This window comes from Pteronotus mesoamericanus, unplaced genomic scaffold (assembly GCF_021234165.1).
Source record: "Pteronotus mesoamericanus isolate MK-2021 breed Mesoamerican mustached bat unplaced genomic scaffold, CSHL_Meso_final contig_105, whole genome shotgun sequence".
Taxonomy (NCBI): Eukaryota; Metazoa; Chordata; class Mammalia; order Chiroptera; family Mormoopidae; genus Pteronotus; species Pteronotus mesoamericanus.
In genome coordinates this window covers 4,500,557-4,520,696 of record NW_026555006.1, presented here as the reverse complement: position 1 = coordinate 4,520,696, position 20,140 = coordinate 4,500,557, and the positions used below count along the sequence as shown (strand labels likewise).

At 38.4% G+C, this 20,140-nt stretch overlaps 1 protein-coding gene across 1 annotated transcript in view; it reads right to left on the bottom strand.

The window, feature by feature from the left end:
- ZYG11A (zyg-11 family member A, cell cycle regulator) overlaps positions 1–20,140 on the bottom strand; it is a 51,575-nt gene extending 31,435 nt beyond the window's left edge. Inside the window, exons 1-3 of the mRNA XM_054571991.1 lie at positions 20,051–20,140; positions 6,287–6,452; positions 265–1,016 (exon numbers count right to left, since the gene is read on the bottom strand). Coding sequence (XP_054427966.1) covers positions 265–1,016; positions 6,287–6,452; positions 20,051–20,140 — 1,008 coding nt within the window. The remainder of the gene's footprint in view (positions 1–264; positions 1,017–6,286; positions 6,453–20,050) is intronic.

Below are 20,140 nucleotides of genomic sequence, written 5' to 3'. Positions count from 1 at the left end.
ATCAATGTTTCTCTCCTTCTTTCTCCCTCCCTTTCCCTTTCCCTAAAAATAAATAAATAAAATTGTTTAAAAAAAAAAGAAATAAAGTTAATTTAAAAAAAGATTATATTTCTACAACCTACCACAGTAGCTACACAATAACTGTTATATTCCTCAAGGACTTTTTATCTGTCTCTGTAACCCTCATACCTAGATTCAGATATACAACAGAAGCTTAATAATGTTCTGAACAAATGAAAAAACTTATTTCAGGTAAGAACAAACCCTCAAGCCTTGCTCTGTAGTAAAGAAGTCAGAATAACCAGCATCCGTAGCCAACAGTCCCACAAATTGCATCGCAGGTCGCTGGCGTATAAACAGTTCTACAGCTCCATCGGTGATGCAACTGCCCCCCGAAATATCCAGTGACACAACATTAGGTAGAATATCCTTCTCCTGTAGCAAATAAAAAGCTAGATCTGATTTGAGTTGCCTGTGATCAGAAATATCAAGGTGAAGTAGACATTTGAGTTCTCTAATGACTGCAAGAATTTGCGGTTTGGTCATGGTCAGGCATTTCAAATAGTGCATTGTGAGAGATTTGAGTCGATCCTTACAGGTAAGGAGTGCAGAGATGTCAGTGACCAGAGTATTGGAGATATCCAAGTTTTCCAGTTTTGGTAACTGAGAAACATTAGCCAGGTCTTCATTATGAAAACAAACATTGAAAACACTTAAAACACGAAGACCAGTGAGCTGACCAAAGAACAGTAGTCTTGAATCTCGAGGGATGCTTGTTGAGTCCAACAGGAGACACCGGAGGTTTTGCTGGGTCCAGCTATTGCTGCAGAGTCCACGTATGATGTCTGGGATCGGAAGGTCACTGTGAACTGCAGTAGCATCCAATTCAATGAGTTTGTGATGGCAGAAAGCTTTTATGAATGCAGTTGAAGAGATTTTAGCTTTTTGAATGTTCACCAGCTTCAGTTTCATTTGGTTGCCTCGGAAAATGCTCACTGTTCTATCAGTCAGTTTGCCTACAAAAGAACCAGAATGAGTTTGTAATGATAATGAAATCTGATGCCCTTTCCAGGAGGCATTATGGCCAATGAACTATGATAGATGCAAATAAAAACAATAATGACTACATTTGCTGCTTATTCTGTGCCCAACATTGTTCTAAACACTTTACTCAGATTATATCATTTATTCTTTGCAACAATTCTTTAAAAAAAAAAACCAAACCTATTCCTATTACCATGTAGCTGAGCAAACTGAAGCTTAAAGAAGTCAAGTAACTTGTTCAAGGCCCAAATATGTGGCAGAATCAAAAGTCAAAGCCAATTGGTATCCAGAGCCCAGCTTTATTCATATCAACTTTGTTCAAAAGAAAAAAGAACAAAATAAAGTAATAAGTATAATATATATATAGTATGCAAATAACACCATTAATGATTACTTTTAAGCAAATTAGTGGATAGCCTTTGACAAGTCATTTACCTCTCAGGGCCTCATTTTTCTCACCTATAAAACAAGTGGGTTGTACTAGATTTCATTTATAAAAGATTTACTAAGCATCTTCTATATGTGAGATCCCATGTTAAATAATGGGCACACAAGGTAACTAGAAACCTGTGACCACAAGGAATTCAGTCTAGAGGTGCACTTAAAGTAAATAAATTATTTTAATACTGTATTTTTTTAAAGATTTTATTTCTTTATTTTTAGAGATGGGAAGGGAGGGAAAAAGAGAGGGAGAGAGACATCAATGTGTGGTTGCCTCTTTGCGCCCTCTGCTGGGGACCTGGCCTGCAACCCAGGCATGTGCCCTGACTGGGAATCAAACCAGTGACCCTTTGGTTCACAGGCTGGCGCTCAATCCACTGAGCCACACCAGCCAAGGCTAATGGTGTATTTTTTAAAACTATTTTTAAGTTTATTTTTTGGGAGGGAAGAGAGGGAGAGAAACATCAACGTGCGAGAGAAATATAGATGGGCTGCCTCTTGCACACCCCCAACAGGCAACCTGGCCTGCAACCCAGGCATGTGCCCTGACCAGGAATTGAACCAACAACATTTTGGTCCACAGGCCAGCATTCAATCCACTGAGCCCCACCAGCCAGGGCAATAGTGTATTATATGCAGTGGTGATTCATCCTGGGTATTGAATTAGCACAGATGAAATTAACTTTGGGTAAAGTTTGGAAGACTAAATATGACTTTACCAAGGGGAAGGTGAAGGGTAGAAGAACACATCAAAGACATGGAGGCATGTCTTTACTTTACGGTTGTTCCAAACAGGAGATTATTCAGAACAACCCTAAAGTAAATTGGCACTACTGGAACACAATGTCCAAGGGAAGTATTGCTGGAAATGATGGTAGAGGGGAAGGGAAAGGTATATGGAGCCTATATACAAAACTAGAAAATTCAGACTTTAGGAATAACTCAAAAATCTTAAGCATAAAAATGCTCATAATTATATTTTTAGAAGAACCAATTATGTGACAATGTAAAGAAATTAGGATAGCGTTTGATGGGAGTGAGATGGAGCAAAAGATTACTAACAATTTTAATCATGAGATAAAAACTTAAACTAAGGCTGATAGAACAAGGTGGCTGAAGAGACTGGGAGAAAGGACTGAGGAAAAGGTATGTAAGCTGATTCACAGGTTCCCAGTTTGAACTGGGCTGAGCTACCAAGACAGAAGGAAGGAAGCCCCTATACTTCAAGCTTTGAGGAAGAACGTAGTACATTTATACAACAAATATCAACATGTTTACTCTATGCAAAGTGCTATGCTAAATGTCAAGAATGGTGAATGAGACAGACATGACTCCTGTCTTCATGGAATTTATTTACATCCTAGAGTGAGAATACAACAGACACTGGAGAATACAGAACAAGCAGAATATTACTTGAAATTGTAGTAAGAGTTCCAAGGAAACAAAAACATAATACAGGAATGGGGAAATGGAGGACAAGAATCTTCTGTCACTGTGTGGTTTGATAAGGTAACATTTATGATGAAACCTAAAAAAAGTAAAAGGCAAAAGTAGCCATCAGTCCAAATGAAGGGAGGAGCTAAAGTCCTGATAAAGGGAAACAGCTTGGCTTTTTCTGTGAAATGTTTTAGAAATATACTGAAGTCCCTGCTAATGCAATGAGACAAGAAATTGAAATAAAAGATAGATTGCGGATGATATAAAACTATCTTTGTGCACAGATAACAAAATCATATATGAAGAAAATCTGAAAAGAATCTCAAAAAACTCTTGGAAGCCATAGTAAGTGAATATACCAAGGTTGCAGGATAAAAGGTTACTACACAAAAGTCAATCATGTTCCCATATACCAACAATGAAAAGTAGAATTTTAAATTAAAGCACAATACCATTTACATTAGCACCCAAAAACTATGAAATACTTAGGTATAACTCTAACAAAATATGAATAAGAGCTATATGAGGAGAACTATTCCTGATAAATGAAACAAATTAGAACTAAATAAGTGGAGAGATAGTCCATGTTCACAGATAGGAAGACTCAATATTGTCAATATATCAGTTTTTCCCAACTTGATCTACAGATTCAATGCAATTCCAATAAAAATCTAAGCAAGTTATTTTGTAGATATCAAGAAACTGATTCTAAAGTTTATATGGAGAGGCAAAACACCCAGAAATAGTCAACATGGTATTAAAAGAACAAGGTTTGAGGGCTGATACTACCCTATTTTAAGATTTATGATAAATCTACAGTAATCAAGACAATATGGTACTGGTAAAAATAAGAGATAAATAGATCAATGGAACAGAATAGAGCGCTCAGAAATATAGCCACATAAATACAGGCAACTGATCTTTGAAAAACCAGCAAAGGCAATTCTGTGTAGCAAAGAGTTTCTTCAACAAATGGTGCTGGAACAACTGAACATTCACATTAGTAAAAAATGAATATAGACACAGACCTTATACCCTTCATAAAATTAACTCAAATGCAAAACTATAAAACTCCTAGAAGGTAACATAGGAGGAAAAACTAGATGACCTTGAGTATAGTGATACCTTCTTAGATATAACACCAAACACATAATCCATGAAAGAAATAATGATAATCTGGACTTCACTAAAATTAAAAACTTCTGCTCTATGAAAGAGCATCAACAGAATTAGAAGACAAGCCAGGCTGGGAGAAAATAATTGCAAAAGACCTATTCGATAAAGGACTTACCTAAAATATACAAAGAACTTATAACTCAACAACAAAAAAGCCCAATTATAAAATATGCCAAAGACCCTAACAAACACCTCACCAAAAAAGATCTACAGGTGGCAAATAGGCATATAGAAAGATGCTCCACACCATGTCATCAGGAAAATGCAAATTATGACAATATATCACTACATGCCTATTAGAATAAACAAATCAATACACTGACAGTGCCAAAAGCTGGGGAAGGTATGGAGCAAAAGGAACTCTCAGGTATTATTGGTGGGAATACAAAATGGTACATTCATTTTGGTAGACAGTCTGGCAGTTTCTTACAAAACTAAACATATTCTTACCACATGATCTAGCAATCACATTCCTCGTTATTTATCCAAAGGAGCTGAAAACTTACGCCCACACAAAAACCTACGCACAAATATGTATAGTAACTTTATTCATAATTGCCAAAATTTGGAAATAACGTAGACATCCTTCAGTAGCTGAATGAATAAACTGTGGTATATCCAAACAAGGAATTTTTTTACTCAGCACTACAAACAGTTACCAATCTACAAAAGACCCGGAGAAACTTAAATGAGTATTACTGAGTCAAAGAAGCCAATCCAAAAAGGCTACATACTGTATAATTCCAACTACACAAAACTATGGGGACAGTATAAAGATCAGTGGTTGCAGGAATGGGAGGGAGAGATGAATAGGCTGAGCACAGACCATTTTTAGTGCTGTGAATTAGAATGATGGATACGTGTCATTATAATTTTGTTCAAACCCATAGCATGCACAACACCAAACATGAGCCCTAAGGTAAATTATGAACTTTGGGTGATTATGATTGTGTCAATGTAAGGTCATTGTTGGTAAAAAATGTACCATTCCTATGAGGGATGTTGATATTGGGGGAGGCTATGGGTATGTGGGGTAGGATTAATGAGACATTTCTGTACCTCACTCTCAATTTTGTTGTAAACCTGAAATTGCTCTAAAAAAAGTCTTGAAAAATACACATATAAAACACACACACACACACACACACACACACATACATACAGGGTCCGGTAGAAGTAAGGCCTGCTTTGAGTGTGGTTGGTAGGATAATAATATGGGTGTAATAACTCATAGTTTTAATTTGAACATTTCACCTAAAATGTAATATGGTGTGCTTGAGTGTGATATTGTTATGTTATATAATTACATGCTTATAATTTTGTAATAAAAAAGGGGCATTATTTGTGTTGGACCCTGTGTGTGTGTGTGTGTGTGAGAGAGAGAGAGAGAGAGAGAGAGAGGCAAAATAATACAAGAGATAGACAGGAAACCTAGAGATTAAAAGAGGCTTAAAAGTCTATCAACCAATCACAATACATGGGAAACTAATTCAAAAACAGGTTTTTAAAAGTTGTAAGATAATCAGTTAAAATTAACACTGACTAGATAGTTGATAATGCAGGGATGGGCAAAAGTAGATTTACAGTTGGAGTACACAAAACATAGTTTATTCTTGTATTATCATTTATTGCCCTGGCCAGGTAGCTCAGCTGGTTAGAGCATCATCCCTACACCAAAAGGTTGTGGGTTCAATCCCTGGTTGGGGCATGTGTGGAGGCAGCCAATTGATGTTTCTCTCTCCCCCTTCTTTCTCATTAAAATCAATAAACATATCTTCAGGTGAGGATAAAAAAGGAATTTAAACATAGCCCTTCAAACACACCACTATAACAGGAAGTAAAAAAAAAAAATTAGTTAAAGGCTCACATTCAGTCAAAAGAATAGGAAACAGGACTATAGTCAACTGCATTTCAGCAGCTAGAGTATATTGCTATATGGTGGTCTGACTTAATTCTCCACTCTCTTCACACAACAAAGCCAATAGCAGGATAAGCCTAAAAGCAAGACAATTTCCACCAAGGGATTCCAGAGAGGCTGTGACTCAGCCTCCACACAAATAAAATGAGAATAATTTCTCTATTTCCCTCCAGGTTGTAGTGAGGAACAAAATAGGAATTGCATATGAAAGTGCTTTTCAAATTGTAAAAAGTGTTATAAAAGTACACAACAAAAGAGCCTAATCATTACCTTGCCAAGTCATCACCCCAAGGAATCGGTCAGCTAATTCCTGAGGGAAACTCCAATGCTCCGGAAGGCACAGTGTTCCATCAGATCTTTCAGAACACAGTTTCTCCAGGTTATTAATCAGGACATCCAGGCAGATGTTGACCAAAGAGTAGGGAGATGCCTCCTCCTAGCAAACAAACCCCCAAACAAACTTTGTTAGAATACACATACAAAAATTCAACACAGAAGTGGTCATGCCATACATCAAACTACTTGATGAGTATATCTGAAAACACATTCTCGTCCTGGCTGGTGTGGCTCAGTGAACTGAATGCCAACCTGCAAACCAAAGGGTTGCTGGTTCGATTCCGGTCACAGCATATGCCTGGGTTGAGGACCAGGTCCCCAGTAGGGGGCAAACAAGGGGCAACTGCACATTGATGTTTCTCTTCCTCTCTTTCTCCCTCCCGTCTCCTCTCTCTAGAAATAAATAAATACAATCTTTATTAAAAAAAGAAAACTAAGTTCTCTCAATTCTTTACTTATCACCTGTTCCATATCATGCACTGAATACAAGGTTGACTAAGATTTAGTTCTAATCCTTTTGAAGCTAACAGTTTAGTGGGGAATACAAGAAATACAACCAAGAAATCTGACAATTTCAATACAACATAAGGGACTATCCCATGGTCATTCACTCAACAAATAATAATTCAAGGAGCATTGAGATCTTGCTTTCTGACATGTTGTCAGTTTGGCTTAAAAAAATTCTTATTAAAAAAATTTGAAAAAGAATACTAATTCAGTGATTATTATTTGCCAGAGGATAAGTAGGCCTGCCTACTCTTACCCTCGAAAGTGTTCACAATGTAAAAGTCTTTTACACCCAGGGCACTGTACAAGAGTAAGAACTGACAGAGTATTGAGACTATAAAGGTATATGGCCCCTTTCTCCTTGAAGACAGCGATGGATTTGTTCATTCAACAAATATTTGAAAGGCATGTATTAGACTTAAAGAGACAGTTGTAAGTCAAGTAGAGACTGGCCTCTCTGTCAGACTTCAATATGCAATAATTCAACGATCTCCATACCACTTCCAAATAATTAAATTCCCTCCATGGTCCAAAGTATAAATTACTCCTATGCAAATACCCTCAACTCCTTGTTCTCTCCTCCATTACACTCTCTGGACAAAATGCCATCCTGGAAGAATTTCACTACATTTTTTTTGCAGCGACATGCAGCAACTAATCGTCTATGGAGAGAGGGAAGATTCATACAACATAGTATATCATGGCAAATTCATAATCATTAATTATATTAATGATTAAATTCACAATCACTAATTATGTTAATGATTAAATTCATAATCACTAGCATAAACAAGATCCAAGTAGCTGAAAATCCTACAAGGTCTCTTTAGAAAGAGCACTCTCCCACCATTGGGCAAGAATTTTTTTCATGCCTCCTACTTGTTCTTCAAACTCATTTTATGCCAAAAATCAGTATGATCCACATCACTGAGAAATATGAAGCCATCTCACTGTCAAACTTAGCTGGAAATTGCATTCATCTTTTCCTTATTCTTCTTTTACATGGAAAATGTGTACCTCCTTGTAAAGACCAACACTGCCACACGTGCTAGCTGAATTTCATCCTCTTGCCTTGGCCCCTCCTGTTATTTCTTTATTCATATATACATCTTCAAATTCTCCTTCTCAAATGGATCATTTTAACATACAATTTTGCTCTACTATTTGTCTTAAAAAAAAAGAAACCCCCTGTTGACCCCATGTCCTCTTCAGTTACCCCTCTTCACACGCAAATTGCTACAATAAGTTTACTCTACATACTGTAATCACATTACTCCTATTCATTTCCTTTTGTTTTAAGTATAATTTATATATAGCAAAAAATTTACTTTTTGATGTACAGCACAGCCATGTGCCATCACCAGAACAAATTTAGAATATGGTTCCATGACTCCAAAATCTCCTAGTGTCACTTTGCATACAATCTCTCCCGCCAACCCCAAGTAACCACTTACCTGTGTTCTGAGTTCTGCCTTTTCCAAAATGTCATATAAATGGAATCACACAGAAGGTAGACCTTTCAAAGCTTACTTGTTTCACTTCACATAATATACTTCAGATTCATCAGTGTTGTTACATTTTATTCTAATTCATTCTTTTTTATTGCTGAGAGGTATGCCCTACATGTACCACAATTTTTAAATTTACCAACTGAAGGGCATTTGGATTGTTTGATGCTTTTAACAATTTTTAATAAAGCTGCTATAAATATTCATGTAAAGATATGTGTGAACAGTTTTCATTTTTCTTGGGTAGTTACCTAGGAATGGGATTCCTGGACATTGGAATTCCACACTTCCTACATGTGTATATTTAAGGAAGTGCTAACCTGTTCTTTCAAAGAAGCTTTACCATTTTGTATCCTCAAAAGAATGTATCAGAGTTTCAGGTGCTCCAAACCCTCACCACGTCAGAAAACAAGCCAGGGACCCTGACTGAGCACTAGCCTATGAACTGAGAGGTTGCTGGTTTTATTTCAGTTCACAGCACATGCCTGGGTTGCAGGCCAGTTACCTGGTTAGGGGTGATGTATCTCTCCCTTTCTTTCTTCCCCTTCTCTAAAAATAAATAAAATCTTTAAAAACAAATTTCTTTTTTAAAGAGTCAAGGAAGCAAAAAAATTCCCTTAGTCAACAGACTTCTACTTGGGTCTCAAAAGGCAAAACTGGTTCATATGCCCATAAGAAAATGGAGACTATGTTTCCTGTGGGTAGTATCCATAGAGCTATCTTCCCAGTCACTATTTCTCTATTCAGTGGTGTTCAGTTCTTCACAGTCTAGTTGTATATTGCCCTTTTTAAATTTTGTATTTTATTTCTTTAAATATACTTCTTTGGTAGTGTTTCAATAATTCCATTTTCTGAAGTCTCTGAGCATTTAAATCTGTTAGCTGTTGATTATTACTCATAAAGGTTTTTGTTTTATAATTTAAGATTTAAGCTGGTCTTTAATAGGATTTTATTTGTAGGATTCCTGTGAGGCCTGGGTAAAAAAACATGTCACATCAGAGATATTCTGTTAAATGCTAGCTACCCCAGGGGCATTACCAGGGATCACTTCAAAAATTTCTCAGCTATAAATTTCCTGAACCAAGCAAGAAATAAATATCAACCTAAACCCGGACTTTGTGAGAGAACAGGCCTGTGATAACAAATTTTTAGGACACATTTTTCTCATTCAAAACCCAAGCCAAAACTGGCAAGGTTCCTTGTTGCCCTTTCCCATAAACAGACTTATTTAATTATTTTTTAAAAAAGATTTTATTCATTTATTTTTAGTGATAGCAGAAGGGAGGGAGAAAGAGAAGAGAAACATCAATTTGGTGGTCTCTTGCATGTTCCCTACTGGGGACCTGGCTCGTAACCTAGGCATGTGCCCTTACTAGGAATTGAACCGGCAACTCTTTGGTTGGCACGCTGGCACTCAATCCACTGAGCCACCCTGGTCAGAGCTAAACAGACTTTTCTAGATCTACCATTTCACTTAAGTATAGCCAGCATATGTTAGTCCATGTTAGATAGGTAACATGTACACACACACACACACACACACACACACACACCCCACCCCCCGGACGGGCAAAAGTAGGTTTACAGTTATGAGTAAGTGAAACACAGAGTTTACTCTTATATTATTATTTATTAATTATTGTATTATTTATTTGTATCACAACTATAAACCTATTTGTCCACTCTGATTTGCAAAGATCCTATCTCCAAATAAGGACACAACTCAACCCAATACAAATTATTTCCTCAGCTTTCTCCCTTTAAGGTTACCTTAGGCTGGCTGGGTCCCGTCAATCACTCCTCTAAAATTAGCCCTATCTCCTTGCTATAGATTAAATGTTTGTGTTCCTCAAAAATCCTAATGTTAAAAATCTAACCCCCAATTTAACGGTTTTCGGAGGCAGGAACCTTTGGGGAGTGAGCTAGGTCAGGAAGGTGGAGCCCTCATGATTGAAATTAGTGCCCTTATAAAAGAAACCCTGGAGAGCTGTTGCCTCTTCTGCCACGTGAGAACACAGCAAAAAAATACCTATGAACCAGGAAGCAAGCTCTCACCAGACACTAAATTTGCAGACATAAAATCTGCCAGCATCCTGATCATGAATAGCCTAGCCTCTAGAACTGTGATAAGTTTATGTTGTTTAAAAGTCTACCAGTCTACAGTATTTTTGTTACAGCAGCCCAAATGCACTAAGACACTTCTGGTAGGTCCTCTGTGTGTACGAGTGGCAGGCAAGAGGTGTTGTTACTAGACACAGAGTAATGCATTATTGTGTTTTTATATACCTCATCCTTATTGTCTTTGTAAGCAGTCCATAATTAAGCTATTACTGAATTATCCCTATTCTCAATATGATGTTTCCTGATGCAAGAATGACTGTTAAACCTCTTAAATTTCTAGTCCATCGCCTTTCTAGCTCTAATAGCAATTCCTAATCCAAATCAGTACCTAGAATACTGAAAAACTGCCAATTAGTTTCTTTTGCTCGTAATCCATTTCTAATGCATATTTACCCAGAGTCTAAATTCATCATTTCTAAAACATAAATGACTATGTACATCTCCTAATTAACATGTTTTAATGGGTACAAGGTAAAAAAGCAAAACAAAAAACTATTTCTATATGCAACCAACAATTAATTGGGAAGTTAAATTTTTTTAAACTTACAACAGCATTATTAAAACATCAAATATAGGCCCTGCTTAAAAATCTAGACACAAAAAATAGCATAGCTTACAAAAATCAGTCAAGAGAAACAGACCCAGAAATAACTGAAAGGATAGAATTAGCAGACAAGACCATTAAAACAACTACTGTAATTCATGGATATAAAGGAGACCATAAACCTAATAAGGCTAATAAATACGGAACCTCAACAAAGAAATGGAAGGTCTGAAAAAGACCCAAAGAGAACTTCTAAAGCTGAAAAATATATTGTCTAAAATAAATACATGAGACAGCATTCTCAAAAATTAGACACCATAAATTTATTAGAGATCAGTGAAGTTAAAGGTAATGCAATAGAAACTAAACAGAAACCAAAAATGAAGAGAAGCATAGAGTCCAGAGGGACAATCTCAAGCAGTCTAATAAAAATGTGTAATTGGCCCTGGCTCATGTGGCTCAAGTGCCGACCTGTGAACCAAATGGTTGCTGGTTCAATTCCCAGTCAGGGCACATGCCTGGGTTGCCAGCCAGTAGGGGGGTGCGTGAGAGGCAACCACACACTGATGTTTCTCTCCTTCCCTTCCCCTCTCCAAAATCAAATAAATAAATAATCTTTAAAAAAAAAAATGTGTAATTGAATCACCAAAGAGAGGAGATATTAGGCAAGAAAAAGTATTTTAAGAATGATCAGAAAAGATAACATCCTATACATGGAATCTATAAAATTGTTTTGTAGTTTCATATTTACTTAATTACCCAGTTAATTAACTGGGTACAAAGAATAAAACAAACTTGATTGCTTCCTTTAAAAAAGTCAAAAAAAATGTTCAAACTAGATACAAAATACAAACCACTAATCCCAGAAGCAAAATGGACCCAAAGCGAACTTAAAAAAACAATGTCACATGGCAAATGCCTAAAAAACAATGACAAAGAGAAAAATATTAAGATGGCTTTGTATGGACACAGGTAAAAAAAAAAGGTATGATCACTGAATTTTCATCAGAAGCAAAGATAGCCAAAAGGCAATGAAATAATATATTTAAAGTGCAGGAGGAGGAAGAAAAACTAAAGGCAACAAAAATATTTTTCAAAAATAAATGTAAATATATCCAAACAAAAGTAGAGAGAAGTTTTCGTCAGCAGATCTACACTGTAAGAGAAGTTGTATGTTCTTTAAGAAAAATGAAACAAGGTAAGTATTTGGGATCTAGAGAAAAATAAAGAGTGCCAGAAAAGGAATATGTGTATAAACACAAAATTTTTATTTCCTAATTTCTTTAAGAACATATTAATCAAGACAAAAATAAAAACAGTACATTGTACAATTTATAACACGGAGAAATAAATTATACAATATAATTTCAAAAGCACAAAGGAAAGGCTAAGGGGGGGGAAATGAAGGAATACTCTTGTAAGGTGAAGTGACATGTTTAAAAGTACACTGTGTTAAGTCTGTATATGTTAGAACCTAGAGCCATAGCTCTCGAACTTTTTGGTCTTAGAACCCCTTTATAATCTTAAAAATTGGGTTATATCAACATTTACTACATTGTAAGTTAAAACTGGTAAGTCTTTAAAATACCGATCATTTCATTTAGAAATAATACATGTTAAAAAGACCGATCTCATGTTGACAAACTTTTTTTTAAAGCTGTATTTTCAAAAACAGCATTCAAGAGTTTACTGTCAAGAGCAATACAGTTTTGCGTTCTTGCAAATTTTACAATGTATGGCTTACATGCAAAACAATAGGGTCTTAGGGACCCCGGAGGTCCTAAGACTACACTCTAAAAACTGCTATCCTTGAATGCCCAATAAAGGAGGAGAGAAAGAGAACTAGTGAGATAAAACGGAACTTTAAAAATATTCAATTCAACAGAAATCAAGAGAAGAAACACAACAACAAACAGGACAAATAGAACACAAATAACTAAGAGACTTACATCCAACTATTTTGATAGTTACATTTATTCTAATTTAAAAGGTGCATCTTAGACCAGGCTATGACTCCCACCCTTCTCGGTTCCTACTCCCAATGGCCCTGAGAGCTTATGGGTCACGGCGCGCGGGGCGCGGCAGCAGCCAGGAGTAAGAGGCGAGGGGGAGCAGGTGTGCTGGTGCAGGTGTCCAGCGGAACGCGGAACGCGGGGCAGGAATCAGGAAGAGAAGGAAGCAGCAAGGATAGGCGCAGGAGCAATGGTGTCTAAAGAGAAAGAAGCAGTAAAAAATCTCAACGTCGAAAATCCCAAACAGGAAATTGGGAGGAAGGGGGAAGGCTGAAAAGAAGCAAGATACTAACGAAGGTTAGCCCTTGGCTTTCCCTTTGGAAGCTGGTGAATTTTGTGTGCCTAGGGGAAATCGTAGGCAGTTCCATGCAGGCAGTCCACCCTGCAGCACAGATGGGACTCCGGTCAGAGGCTTGGAGATCCACAGGCAAGCATGAGATAAAAAGAATACAGAAAGGATGGAGGAGATGAGACAGCTGATAGAAAAGCTGAGGGAAAGCTGTTCAGTCAAGTCTGCCGGCACTTAGCACCGACACCCTACTGCCATTACCGTCACTAAGTTTTACTTTACACCTTATGAAACCTTATGCCTCATGCCTTGAAAATCCCTGAAGTTAATAGCAACACACACCTGCTTCCTAAACTTACATTTTTGTGACCTACCTTCCTTTTAAATCTATTGCTGTTACTTGTTTCCTGTGAGTCTCATATTACCAGCTCCTAAATGAATGTTGTATTTTGGCCCAATTTGCAAGTTTGTGTCAGCAGGTGAGTCTTACTTATTGCATGAAAGAAATTCTCATTACATGCTGTGAAGCTAATAAAGTAGTTTAAAAAGCAAAAAATAAATAAAATAAAAGGCACAAATTGTCAGACTGGATAAAAAAAAGTAAGCCCTGGCTGGGTAGGTCAGTTGGTTAGAGGGTACACCCAATATGCCAAGGTTGAAGGTTCAGTCCCTGAGTCAGAGCACATACAAGAATCAATCAATGAGTGCATAAATAAGTGGAACAACAAATCAATGTTTTGCTCTCTTTCCTCTCTCTCTCTCTCTCTCTCTCTGAAATCAATAAATATTTAAACATTTAAAAAAGACTGCTTTTACAAGATATTCTTTAAACAAAAACAATACAAGGTTATTAAACATTAATCATAAGGAATCTTGATTATATTATTGCCAGAAAAGAAATGCTGCAGGGCAACATTACCAAAAATCAAGAGAAATGTCCTACCTTGGCTGGTGTGGCTCAATTGGTTGGAGCATGGCCCCTTCTCTCACATCAATGTTTCTTTCCCTCTCTCTCATCCGTTCCCCTCTCTCTAAAATCAATAAGCATGACGTCCTGACCCATGTGGTTCAGCTGGTTGGGCATAGACCCATGTGGTTGCTGGTTCTATTCCCAATCAGAGTACATGCGTGCGTTGAGGATTCCATCCTCAGTATGAGAGGCAACCAATCAATGTTTCTCTCTCAAGTGGATGTTTCTCTCCCTCTCTATCTCCCTTCTCCCTTCTCTAAAAATAAATAAAATCTTTAAAAAAATAAGTACGTCCTCCACTGAGAATGAAAAAACAAAAGATTAGTGTCGTAATGATAAAAGGGTCAATCAAGAAGATATAGCTCTGGCTGGTGTGGCTCAGTGGATTGAGTGCCAAAGCGTTGCTGGCTTGATTCCGTCAGGGCACACCCCTAGGTTGCAGGTCAGGTTGCCAGTAAGGGGCACGCAAGAGGCAACCACATATGGAGGTTTCTCTCCCTCTCTTCCCTCCTCTCTAAAGATAAGTAAATAAAATCTTAAAAAAAAAAAAAAAAAAAAAGATGTAATTCCTAAATGTATATACACTAACAGCTTCAAAATTCATAAAGCAGCCCTGACAGACGTGGCTCAGTTGGTTGGGCATCATCCTGCAAAAGCAAAAGGTCACCAGTTTGATTCCCAGTCAGGGCACATGCCTGGACTGTGGGTTCGGTCCCTGGTCAGTGTGCATACTATATACAATAGATCAATGTCTCTCACATTTTCTCTTCCTCTTTCTCCTCCTTTTCCCTCTCTCTAAAAAAATAAAGTCTTTTAAGATTAAAATGTTTTTTAAGATTAAAAAAAATCAATTAACACATTTGTGACAGCATGGATGGGCCTAGAGGGTATTATGCTAAGTGAAATAAGTCAGAGACAGACAAATACCATATGTGAAATCTAAAGAGCAAAATAAACATAGCGAAATAGAAACAGACTCATAGAAACAAAGAACAGAATGACGGTTGCCAGAGGAGAAGGGGGTTAGGGGACATGGTGAAAAGGTTAAGGGTAGTCACAAAATAGTCCCAGGGATGTAATAAAGTACAGCATAGGGAATATAGTCGATATTGTAATAACTACATATGGTGACTGACAGGTACTTGAAATATCAGGAGGAACCACTTTGCAAAGGATATTATTGTCTAACCACTATACTATACACCTGAAACTGATAAAAAAAATGAATGTAAACTGTAATTGAAAAAAAAATTTTAAACCCATGTTAAATAATTTTAAAAAATGAAACAGAAAGATCTGCAGAATATCCAACTACTGGGGAATTAAGCAATACGCTTCTAAATATTCCATGGGTCAAAGAAGAAACCATAATGGAACTTAGAGAATAGTCTGAACACTATATCAAAATTTATGGGTGTTAACCAAAGCAGTGTTAAAGGGAATGCAGTGCTCTAAATGTATAGTTAAATGTATAACTCTAAACATTCAAAAGGAGACTTAAAAATGACCTAAGTATCCACCTTAAAACATTAAAAGTTAAACCCAAAGTAAGCATAAGAAAGGAATCATAGAGGACTTCCGGCCAAGATGGAAGCATAGGTAGATACACTTGGCTTCTTCGCACAACCAAAGGAAAAACAACAACAAATTTAAAAAATAATAATAATAACTTAACTGCCAGAATATCGAACTGTATGGAAGTCTGATAACCAAAGAGCTAAAGAAGAAACATTCATCCACACTAGTAAGAAGGGCAGAGAGGAGGCACAGCAAGGAGGTGGCTGGAGCAGCTGGCAGGTAAGGCCATGGCCAGCGGACTGGCAGACCGGCTGGCAGACCGGCGGTCCCACATTTGCGTGCAGATAAACTGGGAGGAACAGATGGGAAACAAGACAGACCACGCAATCCAGGGTTCCAGTGCGGGAAAAGAAAGCCTCAAAACCTCTGGAGGTAAAAACCTGTGTGGGTTGCAGCAGCAGGAGATACTCCCAGCCTCACAGGAGAGTCTGTTGGAGAGACCCACAGGGTCCTAGAACGTGCACAAACCCACCCACACAGGGATCAGCACTAGAAGGGCCCAACTTGATTGTGGGTAGTAGGGGGAGTGACTGAAAGCCTGCCTAGAGCAGAACAAGAGTTACTGTTCCCTCTCGACCCCTCCCCCACCTACAGTATCACAACACAGCAACCTGGGTTGCCCTGCCCTGGTGAATACCTAAGGCTCTGCCCCTTCCAACGTAACAGGTGTGCTGAGACAAAAGAAATATGGCCCATATGAAAGAACAGATCAAAGCTCCAAAAACAGAACTAAGCAATGAACAGACAGCCAACCTATCAGATGCACAGTTCAAAACACTGGTAATCTGGATGCTCACTGAATTGGTTGAGTACGGAAGAAAAAGTGAAGGCTACGCAAAGTGAAAGAGAGAAAAATATACAGGGAGCCAACAGTAATGGGAAGGAAACTGGAACTCAAATCAATGATTTGGAGCTGAAAGAAGAGACAAACATTAGACCAGAACAGAATGAAGAAACAAGAATTCAACAAAATGAGAAGAGGCTTATGAACCTCTGGGACAACTTTAAAACTTTCAACATCTGAATCACAGGGGTGCCAGTAGGAGAAGAGGAAGACCAAGAAACTGAAAACTTATTTAAAAAAATAATGAAGGAAAACTTCCCCAACCTGGTGAAGGGACTAGAATGAAAGTCCAGGAAGCTCAGACAGTCCCAAAGAAACTGGACCCAAGGAAGCACACACCAAGGCACATCATAATTACGTTACCCAAGATTAAAGATAAGGAGAGAATCTTAAAAGCAGCAAGAGAAAAGGAGACAGTTACCTACAAAGGAGTTCCCGTAAGACTATAAACTGATTTCTCAAAAAAAACCTTGCAGGCAAGAAGGGGCTGGCAAGAAGTATTCAAAGTCACGAAAGACAAGGACCTACATCCAAGATTACTCTATCCAGCAAAGCTATCATTCACAGGGGAAGAAGAGAAAAAGCGCTTCCCAGATAAGGTCAAGTTAAAGGAGTTCATCATCACCAAGCCCTTATTATATGAAATGCTAAAGGGACTTATGTAAGAAAAAGATGAAGATCAAAAACTATGAACAGTAAAATGACAACAAACTCACAACTATCAACAACTGAACCAAAAAACAAAAACAAAAACTAACTAAGCAAAAAACTAGAACAGGGACAGAATCATAGAAATGGAAATCAGAGGGAAGGGGAAAGAATGGGGGAAAAGGCACAAGGAATAAGCGGCATAAATAATAGGTACAAAATAGGCAGAGGGAGGTTAAGAATAGTATAGCAAAAGGAGACGCCAAAGAACTTATATGTACGACCCATGGACATGAACTAAGAGGGGGAATGGTGAGGGGAGGGGTAGTGTAGGGCAGATAGAAATAAAGGGGAGGAAAAATATGGGACAATTGTAATAGTGTAATCAATAAAATATAGATAAAAAAAGAAAAAAGAAAGGAATTATAAAATTTTTAAGAAAACAACAGATGTGCAATGGATATAAAGCAAAGTCAAAAGATTAATAATATTACTGAATCCCTAGATTTAGTACAGAACAAGACCAAGAGAAGATGCAAATGACCAAACCAGGACAAAAGAGGGATCATTACAGATCCTATAAAGCATTAAAGGATAATAAAGGAATTGTATGAAAAATTTTGCCAATAAATTGGGGTGAAATGGGCAAATTCCTTCAATGACAAACTACAAAAACTGGCAAACTGTAAGTGCATACACATTTAGTAATGTTATGGCTTCTTGATGAATTAATGCTCTTATAAATATATTATTAAATTCTTCCCCAAGAAATACACATAATTAAAAACCTTCCTCCCCTCAAAGAAATTAAAATTCTCAGTGGCATCACTGGTGAGTTCTATTAATGCTTAAGTAATAAATAGTACCAAATCTCCCCATACTCAGAAAATATTTTAATAGGAACTAACACTTCCCAAATCATTTTTTGAGACCAGCATTATCCAGATACTAGTATCAAACAAAATATTTCTAAAGACCAATTCCCTCTTAAACATGTACGTAAGTAAGAACATTTAACAAAATATTAGCAGATAGAGCCCTGAGGGTATGGCTCAGTTGGTTGGGGGTCATCCCACAAAGCAAAAGGTTGCCATTTTGATCGTGAGCCAGATCATGTTCCTGGGTTGCTACCTGGGTTGTGGGGCCATGTTTCTCTCACAGGTGGATGTTTCTCTCTCTCTCTTCTATCTCTAAAAATAAATAAAACCTTAAAAATATTAACTAAATGTAAAATCTTACAAAGAAAATGAGTGTACATGGAACCTGACTTACAAAATGGATTGGTCTGGTCTCTCTCCTAAAGAACCTTGCGTTTGGCCCTGGCTGGTATGGCTCAGTGGACGGAGCCGCAGCCTGAGAACAGATCACGGGTTGGATTCCTGACCTGCGCACGTGCCTGGGTTGTCGGCCAGGTCCTCAGCTGGGGGCATGTGGGAGGCAACCGATCAGTGTACCTCTCACACATTGATGTTTCTCTCCCTCTCTTTCTCTAAATACTAGGGGGGGGGGGGGAAGAATCTTGTGTTTGGATTCCAACCAGCGTCCCACCCACCCCCCGCCCCGCAAAAAAAAAAAAAAAAAAAAAAAAAGGAAAAAGGAAAAAGCGTGGAACACTGTGCTAGTATGTAATTAAAAACCTAGTTTCTCAATTAGCTACAAAACGAATTTACAAATTATATAGCAGCTTTTAAAAGTACGTCCAAATGAGTACTACAGGAGTAAAGGCTAGATCTTTGCAGGGAACAAAGGCCCTCCAACAAGGCACTAGTAAATCAAGTACAACCTCAATGAGAATATTTCCTTCCCTCTGTATGAATTATTGGATTGAGCCTTCACTAGATACTCAATTCTAAGAGTGTGGTCCTTGGGGCGTTTGTTGTAGAATGTGAAGTCTGACATCAAAACTCCTGATGTCAAGTTCAAGTTCATAAGCATATACTCAGATTTATTTTAGAAATGCGATGCTACTTAAAACACCAGTAGGTGCCAAATACTCTTGGTTTGCATTTTGCTCAGAGTTTAGTTTAAAAGGTATTCCAGGTTTTTGTTTTGTTTTTAAACCGTGGAATTGAAAGAATTTCAGTCTTTGAGGTTTCCAGTTCCCCTGGCCAGGCTCAGGAGGGTCTTCCGGTTACGGTCCCGGGACCTGAGGACTCGGGTAGTAGGGGTCGAGGGGTCACAGCCTCTGGGGAGTACCGCGTCCACAATGCACTTGGGGAAACCGTCGAGGTTTGGGGCATTTGGGTTCATTACGACAAAAAGCACCACCGTCCACTACGGCTCAGGCCTAACGCTATGCCCAGCACTTACGTCTAACCTTCCACCACCCGGTGAAACAGCTACAGCCAAGAGGAGAGTCTAAGATCTGAGGTGGGGACTCGTCCCAGGTCACGCGGAAGGCGGCAGTCGCTCTCGCAGAGCCTGCACTCACCAGCTCAAGATCACTACGATCTGCCCCGAGGCTTGGACGTCCCGGGCAGAAAACTCTCAAGTTTGCACTTCCCCGGCGACGACGGGAATCCAACAGGAACTCAGCCTCTTCAGACTTTACCCTCGCGTCACCCCAAAGACCCGACAAGTGCCTTCGCAAGGTCCCCGACGACTGGTCGCGCTCTCCCGGCCCCCAGCGTCCCGCTGAGGTTCGGGTTCTCGTCCCCGCCCCTGCCTCATTGCTCACCTGCACCACGAAGCGGCCCAGGGCATCTTTCTGAGCATCGGGAGGGACGATGGTCACAGGAGAGAGGCCTGGGTGCAAGAAGTGAACCAT